This window comes from Mustela lutreola, chromosome 17, assembly GCF_030435805.1.
Source record: "Mustela lutreola isolate mMusLut2 chromosome 17, mMusLut2.pri, whole genome shotgun sequence".
Lineage (NCBI taxonomy): Eukaryota > Metazoa > Chordata > Mammalia > Carnivora > Mustelidae > Mustela > Mustela lutreola.
The window spans coordinates 11,148,000-11,164,919 of record NC_081306.1 but is presented as its reverse complement, the minus strand read 5'-3'; the positions used below and the strand labels follow the sequence as shown (position 1 = coordinate 11,164,919).

General features: G+C 54.5%; 1 protein-coding gene across 5 annotated transcripts in view; it reads right to left on the bottom strand.

Moving 5' to 3' along the window:
* The window catches only part of ABCC6 (ATP binding cassette subfamily C member 6), a 45,426-nt gene that overhangs the window by 17,075 nt on the left and 11,431 nt on the right, over nt 1-16,920 (bottom strand). For all 5 annotated transcript variants that reach the window (XM_059154728.1, XM_059154731.1, XM_059154726.1 and 2 more), the window contains 10 exons: nt 14,326-14,529; nt 12,691-12,868; nt 9,424-9,585; nt 7,868-7,960; nt 6,298-6,501; nt 4,946-5,092; nt 4,225-4,312; nt 3,739-3,814; nt 1,928-2,054; nt 1,555-1,731 (listed from right to left, as the gene is read on the bottom strand). In XM_059154728.1, coding sequence (XP_059010711.1) covers nt 1,555-1,731; nt 1,928-2,054; nt 3,739-3,814; nt 4,225-4,312; nt 4,946-5,092; nt 6,298-6,501; nt 7,868-7,960; nt 9,424-9,585; nt 12,691-12,868; nt 14,326-14,529 — 1,456 coding nt within the window. The remainder of the gene's footprint in view (nt 1-1,554; nt 1,732-1,927; nt 2,055-3,738; nt 3,815-4,224; nt 4,313-4,945; nt 5,093-6,297; nt 6,502-7,867; nt 7,961-9,423; nt 9,586-12,690; nt 12,869-14,325; nt 14,530-16,920) is intronic.

Sequence of the window (16,920 nt, the reverse complement as noted above, 5' to 3'; positions counted from 1 at the left end):
AAGAGCTTTACAAGCAGAGAGAACAGCAGGTGCAAAAGCCCTGAGGTAGGAAATATGCTCTCAGTGTTTAATGAACATCATGGAGAGATCCATGTGGCTGGGGTGAAACAGAAAAGGGGAAGCAATGATGGGAGATGGAGTCAGAGAGAAAAGTGGGGTCAGACCTTGAGAAGCCTGCTGCAGACGCTCAGGACTTTTGCTTTGACTCTGAGGGGGATGGGACAATCTTGGAAGATTCCAGGCAGAGAAAGGATGTGGTCTGCCCTACGTTTGAACAGAATCTCTTTAGCTGCTGCACTGGGATTAGCCTATCTGGCATGAAGACAGAAACAAGTAGGGCAGCCATGTAGGGGTGGTTGGACAATACCAGAACACTCTGGGTCTGCTTCGAAGGTGGACCCAACAGGATTTGCTGATGACCAGACACATGGGTGCATGTAAAAGAGAAAATCAAGGATGACACCATGGTTTGGGATCTGAGCTCTGGAGGGATGGAGCTGCGGTCACTGGGGATGAGGGTGGGTGGGTGGTTCCTGGGGGAGCACAGGTTTGCTTTAGGATATGATAGCAGGACAGAGGTAAGGGGCAGCAGGCAACGCCCTCCCTTGGCCTCCAGGATGCCCTGCCCTCCTCCCTGGACAGCCCTCAGCCACACAGAGGCCCTCTCCTCTTCTCCAGGAAACCCACATTTTCCCTTAATAGCAACCCTTACCTTTTCACTCTCCACTCCCTAATCCAAGGTAAGGCAAACTTTTTCTGTAAGGGGCCACACAGTAACTATTTTTTTAAAAAAGATTTTATTTATTTATTTGACAGAGAAAGAGAGATCCCAAGTAGGCAGAGAGGCAGGCAGAGAGAGAGGTGGGGGAAGCAGGCTCCCTACTGAGCAGGGATTCCCCAGGCGGGGCTCGATCCCAGGACCCTGAGATCATGACCTGAGCTGAAGGCAGAGGCTCAACCCACGGAGCCACCCAGGTGCCTCAACACAGTAACAATTTTAACCCCAGTCTCCGTGACAACTGCCCATCTCTGCCCCTGTCATGCAAAGCAGCCACTGACCATGGTAAATGATTGAGTGTGGCCATGTCCGCAGAAGACTGCACTCGAAAAAATGTACAGTGGACTGGATTTGACCTGGGGGTCATAGTTTGCTGACCCCTGTCCAATCTGTAGCTCCAGATGCATAAATCCTATCTATTGGACATCTCTGCCCCAGACCCTTTGGTGAGGCTCAGAGAAGGGAAGCTATCTGACCAATGTCATCCAGAAAAACAGAGCAGGGAGCCCAGATCACCTGACCCCCTGCTGCTGAAAGCCTCTGTCCACCAGTCCCTACCATGCCTCTGCTTCTGTCTCTATTCGTAATCACTCGCTTATTAGCCACTATGGATTGAGCTCCCATTTGGCCCTGGGCGAGGCCCTCTGTCTGCCCCGATTCCCTGCTCCTTTATCTCCTCTTCCTCCCTCCCTCCACACAGCCCCCCACAGGTCAGGGAGGCAGTTGGTCCCGAGCTCCAATGCCTCCCCCTGGCAAGAAGGCCCTGAGACCCTCACCTGCTCCCCAATTTTGGTGTGGACCCCAGCAGGGAAGCTGCTCACGTCTGGCCACAGGGCGCAGGCCTCCAGGACCCTCTCCAGCCACAGCGGGTCCAGCTTCTGCCTGAAGCACACATTCTCTTCCACGGACGTGTGCTGGACCCAGGCCTCCTGGGGCACGTAGGCCACGGAACCCTACAATGCAACTCATTTGGCCATTAAAAAGCTGATAGGGATGGAGGGAAGAGCGATTTTGGAGAAGGCAGAGAAGCGGGGAGGGACAGGGAGGAAGAAAGTTAGAAGAGGGGGCAGGATTGGGGGGAACAGGGAGGAATGGGAGGGCTTTTAGATTGGGGGACATTCTAGCAGACGGGCAGCGGGGGAGCCTCACCTTGATGCTCACCGATCCCTCCACCTTTGACAGCTCCCCGAGGAGGGCAGACAGCAGGGAGGACTTCCCTGCCCCCACGGCACCGACAACAGCCACCAGACGACCCTGCGGCACAGTGAGGTTGATCCTGGCAACACAGGAGGGGAGACATGTCCCTGCGCAGGGCCCGGCTTGAGTCTGTGCAGGACTGAGGAAGCCCAGACGGAGCCAGCCTTCCCCGGTGGGTGACTCCTCCAAAGGTCTTTCCCTCTCCCCGTCCCCGTCTGGGGACTCAAGCAGCCATCTTCGCCACGCACGTGCGTGCGTACGCACGCACGCACGCACACGCATGCACACGCACACGAGGACGCACGCATAAGGCACGCTCAGCCCACGAGTCCATGCACGGAGCCAACCCCACAAAGTCAGACGAGCGCACACACCAGTGCACACCCCACATGCCCCATACACGAACGCGAGCACACACACGGACACGTAAGCACACCCACAAGTGCACGCGCATTTACACAAACACACCTGTGAACACCCACAGACACGTATGCACCACACCCACATACATGCATCCACACACACTCCCTGTTGTGGCAGAAGAGGTTACCCGCCTTGCTCGGGTCGACGTTACTGCTTCAGGCTGCTCATCACGTGCCCTCTGCCCCTACGGTGGGCCGCAGCCCATCCCCCACCCTATTGCCAGAGGGACTGTTAAAACCCAAGGGGGATCATGGGTTCCCTCCGCTGCTCCCCATTTCACTCAGGAGAAAAGGTACAGTCCCGGCCGTTCGCGAAGGACGCCTAACCTCCTATTGCTCTTTCCCTTAAGCTGCTTTGCCTGGGCTTCACTGACCTCCCCTCTCTCAAAGACCGGAGGCCAATGGTTCTCAAGCGGGAGGGACTGTGCCCCCCCCCCCCACATGTCATTTGTCACACCTGGTGGGGGTCGCTGCTAGAAACTGGTGGGTAGAGACTGGAGGTTCTGCTAAACATCCTACAAGACCTGGGACAGCCCCTAAAACAAAGAAATCTCCAGCCCTAATGCTGAGGTAGAGAAACCTTGGTCTAGACACACTCCTGCCTCAGGACCTTTGCACTGACTGTTTCCACGGCCTACAAAGCTCTTCTCCCAGACACCTGCAAGGCTAATTCCTTCCCTTTACCATGATCTTACTACTCACCCCTCTCCCTCAACATTACTCCTTTGCCCTAATTTCTCATTTGGGTGCCCCCATCAGAAGGTCAGCCCCAAGAGAGCAGTGCCCGTGTCTGTTCTCTCTACTCTGTTCCCTGGGTCTCCCACAGCGGCTGGCACACATCAAGCATTTAATAACGACTACAAAGTGACTAGATGACAATCTACATGAAGACTTCCCAGCGTATTTTCTTTCCCTTCTTAATGGGGTGTTGGAATTGGACTGGGATCTTCTGTCACAGAGACCCAGCCAGCACTGGGAGGCTGGAGGAGACCGTGACCCAGGAACTGACACAGGAAAGAGAGAGAGAAGCAGACATGGCAGGTGAGGCTGGGCTGTGGGGCGCCTCTCGGCTAGGCCTCTCTCGGTGCCACCGTGGCCAGCTTGAGGAGCGGGGAGGTGTCTCCTTCCTGACCAGGGAGGCTCAGACTCTCTCCTGTTCCTCCATCTCCAGGAGTCTGGCTTCCCCAAAACTCTCTGCCCAGGGCTGGTTCTACGGATCTCCCTGCCAGCCCCAGCAAAGACTAACCCAGCCTCTGGCGCCCAGCTGTCGGAAGCTGCTGGAGCCTCTGGCATCTGCCTCCTGCCAACGCGAAGGACGTTTCCAGGGAGGCCGGGCTGTACCTGCGCAGGCAGGGCGTGCTCTCCCGGGACCAAGCGAAGGTGCCGTCATGAACGCTGACGCAGGTCTCCCCAACAGCTGCGGGGCAGAATGGGGAAACCCCCAGGTAAGCCATGCATGGTGAGTCTCATCGCACCACGGGGCCTGGAACCCCTCTGATTTTATCTCCTAGCTTGAGGAACACTCTGCCGTGCTTATCTCGCTGGCCATTCTGCATGAGGGCAAGGACATGGTTTGGTTGGAGGGTTCAAGGCCGTACGCCCAGAGTGACGCATAGTAGGTGCTCATGTGTCGCTGCTGAATGACTTGGGGAAAGCAGCATCGCCATCCTTGTTCCCACAGTACACGGCTGACAGCCTCATCCGCACGTGCCATCCTGGCGCCAGCAGCCCCCCAGCCGGGACCCTGGCATTTGGTCAGGGGGGCTGCAGGGGAGCTGCCGGTCCTGTCACCCCTCCCGCACCCCTCCTGGCGAAGTCTGCACTCACTACATCTGGAGGGACTTGAGTTCACAGCCCCTGGGTCCACTTCTTCCAAGCAGAGGAAGGCGGCCAGACGGTCCAAGGACACCCGGGCCTGGGGAAACCAAAGCCCCAGGTCACTGGTGCCCAAAGAGCAAAAAAAAAAAAAACCTCGAGCTTCGGATGTCTGATGCCTTAGGATGTGGAAAAGCTTCCGGTCTCCAGAGCCCAGTACATTTGTAAGGCATTAGCACAAAGCTTTGTGGGTCACAGGAAACAGTGTCCTTGGAGGTGGGGACCGTGATGGTGACAGTGACCTCCCAGCTCCTCTCTCCTAATTAGCATAATAGGGACAATGGGGCTGCTGCCCAGATGAGACCCAGCAGGAGGATGGAGGCTTGTCCAAGGGAGTCATCAGACCATTATCAGAAAGAATTCCAAACACTGTCCCCCTGGGGCGGCTGTTTAAATAGGGATGCGTCAGCAAGGCCACTTGTCTTCCTCTCCTTCACGGCCCAGTGTGAGTGGGGACAGCAAGAGACGACAGTCCACATAAATAATGCTTGGTGTGGAAAGGGAATGGGCAGGCTGGTGCGTTGCTGTATCCTCTGCGCCTTCCTGCTTCCCTGCGCTGTGCCCCTCCCCCCGCCTGGCCTCCTCCCCTGGGGGCAGTGTGGGGATGCCTGGGGTTGGGCCTTCCCGCTAAACCCCTGCAAGGCTGCCGAGCCTCCCTGCCCCACTGCCTCACCTGGATCACGGAGTTGATGGAGAAGGGCAGGAAAGCCTGAGCCTTGTTGAGGATGGTGAGGACCGTGAGGGTCACAAATGCTTTCTCAGCGTCCATGGCGTTCTCCTCGGCCACCAGCGTGTGGACAGCAAACAGAACCAGCGCGACCTGGGCGGGGGACACAGGGGCAGTGACAATGAGCTAGGAACCTGAGCGAGCCATCTCCGGGGGTCTGTGTGGCCCAGCCCGCCATGTTGGAACATTCCCCTCCATCTCCCCCTCACCCCAAATTCTGCGCACCCTCCAGCCTCACTCCTTGTTCGTGCAGCTGTGCAGTGTTTCTTAAAAAGTACGAGTGTCTTGTTGAAAGGAGCTACGTGTGCAGCCCCCATTCTGGACCAGCAACTCTTGTTTGGTTCCTGGCATCTGGGGACGCCATGAGGTTAGATTTGGGTAGCATGTGGGAGGTTCTAAACATGGGTGGGACTTGTGGTTCTAGAATGCCTTGAAGACAACCCTGGAGTTGTAGGCAGCAGCAGCACTTGAGGGGAGGGCCCTGAGCCCTGGTGGCATCTGTGGTTCTGGATGTCACTGGGTGATGTGAGTTCTAGGTGTTGGCAGTGTTTTGGTTCTAGGTGTCACTTGATGATGACATGATAGTTGGTGGGTGTGACGGTGACTCAGCCATCCTGCTGGGGAGCTCTCACGGTTCTGAGTGATGGTACTTGTGGTTCTGAGTGTTGACTGTGTCGGCAACACCGGATGCCTGCCCCCCTCCCCGGGGTGGGGGGTTCTCATTCTTCTGGAAATACCAGTTAAGGTCCATCTACCACCAGCCTTGAATATCTTATGAGGAGCTTGGATTATTTATTTATGTATGTGGCAGTGAGCCATTGCAGGTTTTTAGCAACAGCATGACTGGAGTCAGAGCTGTGCCTTGGGAAGGCTGATTGGGCAGCAGTGAGTGAAATGAACTGGAGGACAGGACAGGCGCTGTGCCCGTGTGCGGCCACGGCAGCCATGTGGTGGCCGGCGTCAGTGTGGCCGTGGGGCTCTCCCCCTCCAGCCCCCTGTCCCTGTGCCCGAAGCAGCAGCAGTTGCAGATGCCTGGCACCTTCTACAGGAGAGTGATGGACCTTATTAGCCATGACCACCTTCAGGGGAATTATTTAAGTGGTTAGTTGATTCAGCACAAAGCAAGGATCCCTGACCGAGGGAAGGATCCAGGAGAGCTACATGTGAGCGATGGGGTGGCCTGGAAAGGATCCAGGATCTGGGGAGGCAGGGGCACCACCTACCTCATCCCCCCCACCCCCACCCCGGGCACTCCCTCCCTTAGTCTGTGCTGTGCGGAGAGGCCAGGGTGACCTCACCAGAAACGTGGACACTTGGAAGGACACTAGAGACATGGAAAAGAGAAGGTTGGAGGTCCTCAAGGCGCCCAGCTCCTGGCTCCGGATGCGCAGGATTCTTTCCAGAAAGGCTCCCTCCCAGCCGTGGGACTTGACCATCTTCATATTCCCCATGACGCTGCTCGTGAGCCGTGCCCGAGAATCCTTCCGCGTCATGTGCTCTTGCTGGCACCGGAGGGAGGAGGAGGGCAGAGGTCAGAGAAACGTCAAGAATTCCCCTTCTGCAAAACCATCACACCCCGCCTTTAGCAAATGCTCTTGATTCTCCCCCCGCGCCAGGCCCCAAACGGTCTGCCTTTCAACATCGCCGTCCCCACCATCCTGGCCCACGTTGTGGTCGTCTCGCCCCTGGACCACTGTTGGTGCCTCCTCGCTCCTGTCCCCCATGCTTCGGCCCTCATTGTGGTGGGGGCAGATCATGGGCCATCACAGAGGGACGCAAGACTGGGGTAGGGGTGGAAGAGACGGACCCATGCACCAGCCTGGAGGGCCACGAGAGCCATGATGAGGAGGGACTGAGCACACAAAGAATAGATAGAGGGGACAGCATGACCCAGAGGACAGACGGTGTGGTCCAGGAGGGTGTGGGGTAGGGGGAGCTGGGCTGGACGGTACTGGGACGTGGAGGTCAGCCAGAGGAACATTGGCTGAGTTTCCCTGTGTTGCACCAAGGAGGGGCATCCTCCCCAGAGCAGGTGTGGAGAATGCCTTAGAGGAGGCCAGACAGGAGGCTCCAGAAACTGTCTGAGACCTGTCAGAAACTGTCTAGCCTCCCTTCCTCCCTCCCTCCATCCAAGTGCCAGGCGTCCTCCTAGAAGCTGAGGTCGCATCAGTGCATATTCCCAAGTGCTGTGAAAGTTCCAGTCTCAGGAAAGAGAGACAGCAAATCCAAGAGCCAGGCACGAAGTGACAAGTGCTATGGAACCGGACATCACAGGCCAAGTTGGGGAGCCTAGCCGCTGGGCATGAAGGGGAGGGACATGTTGCTATGGTAACCAGGGGCCAGTGAGGGTTCAGGGGTGGGGAAGACAGGGCGCTCTTGGGGGAGGGCTAGTCCTAGGCAGAGGAAACCAGAGGAGCAAAGGCCCTGAGTAGAGCTTGAGGATCAGGGGGAGGGCAGTGGGGGAGTGGAGTGAGCCGGGCCAGGGGGCCACGAGGCGAGCCCAAATCACAGCACACGGCAGGATCTTGGCTTTGACTCTGAAGGAGATGCCCTGGTAGGGATGAGGGCAGAAGCAGAGACTCGGGGAATGTGAGACAGAGGCAACATTCTGAATGCATCTGAATGTGAGAAAAAGATGCATCAAAGCTGACCCGTGGCTGGCTTGTGGCCTGAATGCTGGAAGGGTGCAGCAGCTGTCCACTGAGATGGGGCTACTGGGCAGAAGGCAAGGGTCTGAGTGACGTGAAAGGCTCACGCCACCTTGTCCCCCCTCCCCTCCTCACCTCCCCGTACCTGCGCCAGTGTCATTCCCATGGGCTTCCCCTTCCCACTTCCCACCCAGCGTGTCCCTTCTCCCAAATGTCACACCTGATGCTGTTTCCTCTTCTTGGTGATGAAGAAATTCAGAGGGAGGAGGCTCATGAAGACAGTGATGGCAGTGAGAGCAGAGAGTCCTAGAAGCTGGAGACAGAGAGGGAGGGATGCCACAGGACATCTCCAGGAGCCCAGCTGACGTCCCCAAGAGATTTGGCCAGACTTGGGTCCTAAGGCAAGGGACGGCAGGGAAGCTGATGAGAGCAGCCTGTGGACACCTGCTGAGGATGGCATCCTTCTCTGTCATGTTGGGGAACGGTCCACCTCACCTAGGGGTGCTGGAGTCCTATTCAAGTAGGTCATGCTTCTAGGCAGGACAGGGCAAGGGTGTGTGCCTGACCGGAACGGTGAAGTCGGATCTCCGGAGTCAGGGTCTGAGTTCAAAATCCCGGCCCTGGCCACTTACTGGTGTGGCCTTGGGCAAATTACTTACCCTCCCTAAGCTGCAGCTCAGACCCTGACTCCTGGGTGAGGTGACGTTAGAACAGTTATGTTCCTTCTTGCCTGTGGTTTCTCTATCTGGAAAATGTGGAGGTAGGGTTGGCGGAAATGATTTCTAAGGGGTTGTGACTATTTGAAATTACACCCGAGGTCACGTGCACCCAGTTTCTAGACAAACCCCACCCCTCTTCAGACCAGGGCCCTCGGTTTCCCCTCTCAGCCTGAAGGAAGGAAGCCTATTTCCCTAACTTGAAACACCGAGCTTGCCAGGATCATTTGTGCCACAAGTGTGCCACCCAGTGGCGAAGTGGAGAAGTGCCCAGAAGGCCAACACCAGCCCCCAGCCAGGGTTGGAAAAATAATCCAAGAATGGTGAGGGGAAGGTGAAACTTTCTCTGGCAAAAACAGTTATCACTTGGCAAACATGCTACAAATGCTACCTGTGGCAACCTCGATGTCTATCTGCCCCCTCTTAGCCAGGTTTCGGGGGGGACCATCTGATGTTCGGGGATCAGCTCCCAAAAGTCCTGGGAAGTAATGGGTGTGTCTTTGGTAGATTTGCTTGGATCAGGGGTCCGCCTGCCCATTTACTCTGCTTTTTTCCTCCTTGCCCTCTCTCTTCCTGATAATAACATCTAACATTTATGTATTTTTAAAGATCTATTTATTTGGAGAGAGAGAGAAGGCACAAGCACATGCTTGAGAAGGAGGAGGGGCAGCGGGAGAGAATTTTCACTCAGGCTCCCTGCTCTGCGTAAAGCCTGACACAGGGCTTGGTCTCAAGACCTGTGAGATCACTACCTGAGCCGAAACCACGCGATGGACGCTCAACTGACTAAGCCAACCAGGCGCTGCTCACATCTAACATTTATGCACTGCAGGGCAGGAACTGTTGGGAGCTATGCCCACCCCATGCTGGGCCCTGGATACAAGGTAGCAAGTCAGAAGGTGTCCTGGCCCCAGGCCCCACAGGGTAGGGGACAGTAGGAGGAGATAACACACAGTCACCAGGACGTACAGTGATCATATAGCCCTGGATGGTATTGGGAAGTAGTCCCCGCCCACAACCATGGATAGCCCCGCCCAGGGGTCTGTGAATTAGGGCATACCTGCCAGAGATAGATGAAGCAGATGGCCATCCAGATGATGGTCATCCACAGCCCGTTAAGGTAGATGAAACAGTCTATCAGTCGCTGTACATCCACGGACACCAGATTGACCACATCACCCACAGCACTGGCCTTTCTGGAAGTACTGGACAGGACCAGGACCTGGGCAGGGTGGAAGGATCGAGATCTCAGTCCGAGGGAGGGACAGGACGAGTACGTCCCTCTGTCCCCCCGCACGGACGGAACAAGGGCACAGCAGCCTGGCTGGCCTGGATCAAAGCTGGTCTTCCCTTTGCTGGTAGAGACAGGTCTCCCTGCACGCATCTGTAAAGTGGGCCAGGAAATCTCCCAAGCCGCCCTCCCAGGGGCCGTCAGGAGAATTCAGAGGACGGCAAAAACAGAAATGCTCTGGGGGTCCCAGAGCACTGGAGTGAGAAGTTAGTAGCATAACACGCCAAACCCTGGGGTTTATGATGATAATGGTGGTCCTTTGCTGAGTGCTCCCTGCGTCCCAGGCCCTGTGCTAAAGAAGCCGTGTCGTCGTTTTCTGGGACGGAGCAGATGCCACAGCCAGCTGGAGGAGGGGCTGTGGCATTTCATTCCATCTGCAAGGCCAATATAAAACGCTCTATTTTTATATCACTAAGGAGGAAAAAAAAAATCAGTGCAATTAACTTGAAACACACGAGACACATCTTGATTACAGAAGGGTTAAAAAAGTGATCAGAGAATCAGTGAAATGCAGAATGACTCACCCCACTCTATAGCCAAGGAAACGGAGGCACAGAGAACTTGACCAACTTGCCCAAAGTTGGAGGGCTTTCTAAAGTCTGGGCCAAGCTTGGAACCCGGGATACAGGGACTGACACGAGCTAGACGGGGTGGCAGACCAAGCCCCACAGGCATTTCAGGTGCCCCTCACACCCCAACATAGTTCTCTGGCAGCCCCAGATGTGCCCTGGCTCTGGGGTCACAGTGGACCCCATCCAGCCCATTGAATGCTAGGTTCTATTTCCAATCTTCTCTGCTGAGTGTGTGAGGGAAGAAGGAAGGGGGTGAAGGAGTGAGCCCGGAATGACTGAGTAGAAATTTAAAAAAAAAAAAAATCTTTTTAGGGGCACGTTGATGGCTCAGTTGGTTAAGCGTCTAGCTCTTGACCATAGCTCAGGTCTTGATCTCAAGGTCATGAGTTCAAGCCCTGCATTGGGCTTCAATGCTGGGCATGGAGCCAACTTAAAAAAAAAAATCTTTAAATCTTTATTGAGTACCTATTCTGAGACTCCCAGTGAACCGAGAGCTAAGAATATGGCTGTGAACTGCAGAGACAGGTGGCTTGCTCTCCCAGGAGCAGAATTTGAGCTGGGGAGGAAAATTAAATAAAGACTTAGAGTTCATTCTCTCTCTCTCTCTCTTTTTTTTTTTTTAAGGTTTTATTTATTTATTTGACAGAGAGAAATCACAAGTAGATGGAGAGGCAGGCAGAGAGAGAGAGAGAGGGAAGCAGGCTCTCTGCTGAGCAGGGAGCCTGATGTGGGACTCGATCCCAGGACTCTGAGATCATGACCTGAGCCGAAGGCAGCGGCTTAACCCACTGAGCCACCCAGGCGCCCAAGTTCATTCTCTTTTTAAAAGATTTATTTATGGGGCACCTGGGTGGTTCAGACGGTTAAGCATCTGCCTTCAGCTCAGGTCATGATTCCAGGGTACGAGGATTAAGTCCCACATCAGGCTCCCTGCTCAGCTCTCCCTCTGCCTGCTGCTCCCCCTGCTTGTGCGCTCTCTCTCTCTCTCTGATAAGTAAATAAAATCTTTAAAATATATACATTTATTTATTTTATTTTTTAAAAATATTTTATTTATTTATGTGACAGAGATCACAAGTAGGCAGAGAGGCAGGCATAGAGAGAGGAGGAAGCAGGCTCCCGGCTGAGCGGAGAGCCCAATTCGGGGCTCGATCCCAGGACCCTGAGCTCAGGACTTGAGTCAAAATCAAAAGTTGGACGATGCTTAACTGACTGAGCCACCCAGGCGTCCCATTCCTCATTCTTCAATGATACTTATGAGAAGTGTTAGGAAGAACTGTTTTAAAATATCGTTCAGTAACATTAGTAATATTATGCAATAATAATAATTATTATTATTACAGTTACCTATTAGCAAGGTAGACTGTGGGCCAGGATCTTTATCGTGATTTTCAGAGGAAAGAAGGTCCAGGCAGGGGAAGCAGGATTGGCTGGTTGGAATAATCTCGGTGGGTTCCGGGGTGCAGGAGCTGTCCCTCATGGTCTGGTACCTGGCCCTGGGGTGATGAGGGCAGGTGTGTGGGGGCCCGGAGTGTTGAGAGCCCCGTCAAGGGGGCAACTGGGCATGTGAGCTCTGGACTGGTTCATTGGAAGATGAAAAGAATGCACCCACTGAGTCATTTACTACCTCTGGCTAGCCCTGGGTGGTGGGGGCATCCCCCCAAGGTTGCCAACGCCCTGGATATCAAAGCATTGGATGTGGAAAGTCAGACACAGTTAACGTGCTTAACGCACAGCCATCCAGGAGCTGCTCCCTGTGCACCGCTTCTCCCTCAGGGAGCAGCACAGGTAGGAGAGGAGACGCATGGGGCTCCCAGGCTTGGGTGCCCCAGACCCCATAGGAGCCAATATCTCTTCTGCCAGATTGTCTTGTGGGCTTTGCTTCTAGACTCCTGAGGAGATGAGAGTCATTGCACTGAGAGAAGCCCAAAGCTCTGGCTCCCCACCAGGTATTTGTACTCCATTGACAGAATTTTCAGCCCTCATGAATTTACCAATGGATCGGGAGTCGTTTTGGCCATAAGCAGTGTTACCTGGTAACATAGCTAACAGCCCACCTCTATCCGGTTTCCACACAGCCCTGAGATTAGCCCTTTCTCCTCATGGGGGTGAGGGGAAAGGTAGGTTCATGAAAAGAAATGGAAAAGGTGTCTAGGTAGTAGGAACAGCAAGTGCAAAGGCCCTGAGTGGGGAGGTTGCCTGGTATGTTTGTGGCTGGAGTAGGTTGAACAAGAGAGGTACATGATATGATAGAGTTGGAGAGGTCCCAGGGTCAGATCACTCAAGGTCTTAGGGAAAAAACCAAGGAGATCAGTGAGAGCGACTATGAATAAGTAAAGTAATCACTGAGTACATTTTCAGGAACAGATGATACGATGTGACCCTTTGGGGCTAGAACATTTATATATAAATTGGGACAAGTCAGGGGGATAGGAAAGACCCACCCCTCTCCTCCAGGGCTCACCTTTCTGTACACCAGGCCTGTGATGGCCGTTCGGATCCTCATCTGCAGCACTTTGACCCTGTACATGTAGTATTGCTCCAACAGCGATTGCAGGGAGGCAGAGAGAAACATCAGCACCGCGAGGAGATAGCCCTTCCAGGCCGGGGTTGTGGGATTTCCCATAAACTCCAGAAAAAGGCTTTTGAGAGAGGGAGGGTACAAGTGGTGAGAGAAGGCATGTGTGGCTGTCACCTTGACCTGAGCCTGGTAAAGGTTGGAGGGTCAGATAGCATGGTAGATATTTTTGCCAAAACGGCTGCCGTGATTCCCCCCCCACCATCCACGGGCACTCACTTCCAAGGTGACTGCTGTTTCTTTGACCAAGAGGTGAGTTTTTTTTTTTTTTTTTTTTAAGCTTTTATTTATTTATTTATTTATTTGACAGAGATCACAAGTAGGCAGAGAGGCAGGGAGAGAGAGAGAGGAAGGGAAGCAGGAAGCAGGCTCCCCCCCGCTGAGCAGAGAGCCTGATGCAGGGCTGGATCCCAGGACCCTGAGATCATGACCTGAGCCCAAGGCAGAGGCTTTAACCCACTGAGCCACCCAGGCGCCCCAAGAGGTGAGTTTTTACCTCCATCTGTCATGGGCTCAGCTGTGTCTCTACAAAATACCTATGCTAAGTACTAATGCCTGGCATTTTAGAATGTACCTGTATTTGGAGCTCGGGCCTTTCAGGTGGTGATTTAGTTAAAACAAGGCCGTTAGGGTTGGACTGTAGTCCAATCTAACTCCTGTCGTTCTAAGAGCAAATTAGCGCACACAAGGAGATAAAACGGGCATGCACGCATGAAGGAAATGCCCATCTAAGGACCCAGCAAAAGGAGAGAGAGTCCTCGGATAAAATCAGTCTTGATCTTGGACTTCCAGCCTCTAGAACTCTGAGAAGATAAATGAGTGTTTTCTCAGGCTCCGAGCCCGTAATCCTTTATTACGGTGGCCGCAGCAAACAAATATACCATTCCCTGAATCTGGGCTGGTCACACAACCAGCCTTGACCCAGAAAACCCAGTGGAGGTGAGACCGTGTCAGCTCCAAGTCTGGGGCGTCAAGAGAAAATGCAACTTTCACTCTGTGTCTTCGAGCCCTACTAAGGGGCCATGTGAACAGCCGGAGCAGACAATGTGGGGTATGAAAGATGACGTGGGGCAGAGACAAGCTGTCCCCGCTGAGACCCTCTGAGACCAGCCAGTCCCCAGCCGGCCTCCCAGCCAACCACACAGGCCCATGAGTGAACCCAACAGAGGAACGAAGACCAGCCCAGCGGAGCCCGGCCCAAATTGCTGACCCACGTTACTGTGAACCCAAGGAGTGGTTGTTAACCCCTCGCTTTGGGACTGTTTTGTTATACAGCAAAAGCTAACCGATACAGTCAGGTTAGCATTCATTCATTTTCTCTCTGAGAAAATGCGACTTTCTCATTTATTTTTTTCCCCTTCCTCAGTGTCCTTTCCAGTCACCCACCTCCAGGGCCCTGAGCTCTGGAGGACTAGGCAGAGGCCGAAGAAGAGCTGCTGCCCCACCCCCACCCCCCAGCTGTGGAAAGACGGCATCAAGGAAAGGACCACCATCAACAAGGCCCCAAAGGCCTGAACCCACCTGAGGAGCTTGGGAACAGCGAACCTGAAGACATCAGAGATGACAATGGCAAAGGTCGCCAGGAGGAAGGTGGAACTGGACATCTGCCAGATGGCCCTCAGCAACGGGCCCCTCTGGCCCCCTTCTTGCTCCAGCAAGGGCTCCATCTCTGGGGTCTCTACCCCACGGCTCCCTTTCTTTCTAGCTGCTCTCACCTTGGTGCGCCTTCAGGGATAGGAGAAATGGGTTCCAGGTCATTGCAGTAGATTGAATATTTGCATGTCCCCAAACTCATCTGTGGAAACCTAACCCCCAGTGTTCTGGGGAGGGGGCGCTCTGGGGAGGCGATGAGGTCACAGGGGTGGAGCCCTCATGGATGGGATTAGTGCCCTGATAAAATGGGCCCCAGACAGCATCTTCCTCCTTCCACCAAGGACCAGAGCCCGGATACAGCCGTCTGGGAAGCAGGAAGCCGGCCCCCCATCAGACTCCACATCTGTGGTATTTTAAATATCCCCAGAGGTGGCATCTGCAGGTCCAGCAAGACCAGGCATTATAGGGCTGTTTTTCTGGCAGAGGGGATGAGTGGGCATGGATTCAGCCATGTTCCTTCACCTGTTATTCTCTGTACCCCAGAGGGCCCCTTTATGAGACAGCTGGGCAGGGGAGAGGCCAGGCAGGGGGGCAGCCCTAAGGCATGATGGGGGTTGCTGGGAATGCACATGCCCTGAGCCCCTCCTGTGTGCCAGGCACGCCTTAGTCCTCCAAAGAAGCTGGCAGGCGAGGTGTTATGCCCATTTCACAGAGGAGCAGATGAAGGTTTAGAAGGAACTTGCCTAAGGGCCCACAGTGGGGAAGTTGAAGCGCTGGGATTTGATCCCAACTCTGTCCCTTCAGAGCCCAGGCACTTGGCAAGCCACAGATGCAGCTCCCCCCTCTCCCCCCCACAACTGGCTAGCCCGGAGGTGGTTTGGAGCTGGTCTAGAACCAGTTCAGAATCACAGCTGATGTCCGTGGCCCTGGCACTCTCAGTCTGGACGAAACGCAAGTGGAAGCTGGGGGAAGGGCGGGGGAGGGGGCGGGTGGGAGAGGCAGCCGGGCAGGTCCTCAGCTGCTGAGAGCCCAGGGGCTGTGTGGCCTTGGGTCTGTATGGCCTGCCCTCTTTGGGTCTGTGTCCTCATGCGTGAAAGGATACAGTTGGTCTCACTCCCTGCGCTCTTTCCAGCTCTGTCAAACTCCGGGCTTAGCAGTAATTTCACTGCGTGTTTACAGAGCTGGGGCCCAGGGCCAGGCCCTGGGATCAGCCCTTTTCCTGCCACAGCTTATCGATTTTTCTTGACCTCCCTGCCTGGTGGCTGTCATGGGCTCCCTGTTGGACCTACGATGCGGAGGTTCTAAGAGCAGGTGGCAGCGACTTGAGGTCACACAGTGAGGACCAAGCAGGGATTTGAGCCCAGATCTCAATTTGTGATGCACAGAGCACCTGTTTGTGAACCCTGCTCACCAACATTTTTAGAAAGAAGAAAAAAAAAACTGATCTTGGTGAGTGCTGGTGGCCAGACCTTCACCAAGCCAAGGCCTTGCCCCTTGCCCCATGGCCCAGCTTCTTGTTTGGTTTGGTGTCTCTGAAGGGTCTGTCACTGAGCTGGGCATGGCCTGCTGTTCACAAACATTTTGGCATTTGGGTCTAGAATGCCAAAAAGATGTCACCTTCTTGTCACCTGGCCAGCCCTTCCCAACAGCCCATCGTTTAGTTCACTGCCTTCAAAGCCACACCAACTCCCTCCTACACTCATCTTTATGAATTTGTCTTGTTAGAATTCCAGGAGTGTAGACTTTGCTTGTATTTTGCCCTGGTTTGGCTCCTGAATGCAGTAGGTGCTCAATAAATAATTGCCAAATGAATGGGGAAAAAATAGATGTGTGACGGGTGCCAAGGGCCTGATAAGGGTGCCTGGTGCATAAAGTTGGAAAGCTGTGTGGAAGGAAGGAAGGCAGGCAGCCTGGTCTGGTGGACAGAACCTGCCTGGGAGCCAGGAGCCCCAGATTCAAGTGCCCGCTTGGTCCCCCTCCCCTCTGAGCCTCGGTGTTTCCATCTGTCAAATGGGGTAGGCCAGGAGAGGACTGTGAAGGCCTCTTTCCAGCTGCATGTTTCACTCCATTCTGCTCTGGCTGCTCACCCCAAAATTCTGAATCTCTGTGTTCAACTGGCAGGCTCTGTAGTTGGGTTCCTCCTTCCCAGTGGGACTCATGTTCCATCAGGGGAGGTCTCTAGAATGGCGTCTGGTCCTGTGGTCTCTGGACCGAAGGCCATTTGGTGCAGGGTTTGCACATGACCACAGGGAGAGACAGGGGGTGTGAGTGAGCAGCCAGGGTCCAAGTCGGGGGAACAAAAGGGTGGGGTGCGGACTGTGGCAAAGCAAAGACATGTCCCCTGTCCACTGGGACAGCTGCTGTCAAGATCCACTCCCCTGTTACCCTGATGGGATGTGACCTGGCAATGCCTTTACTTTCTCATTTACAAAAATGTATTTATCTATTTTAGAGAGTGAGTGCAAGGGGGGAGGGGCAGAGGGCAAGGAAGAGAGAGGATCTTGAGCAGACACCCCATTGAAC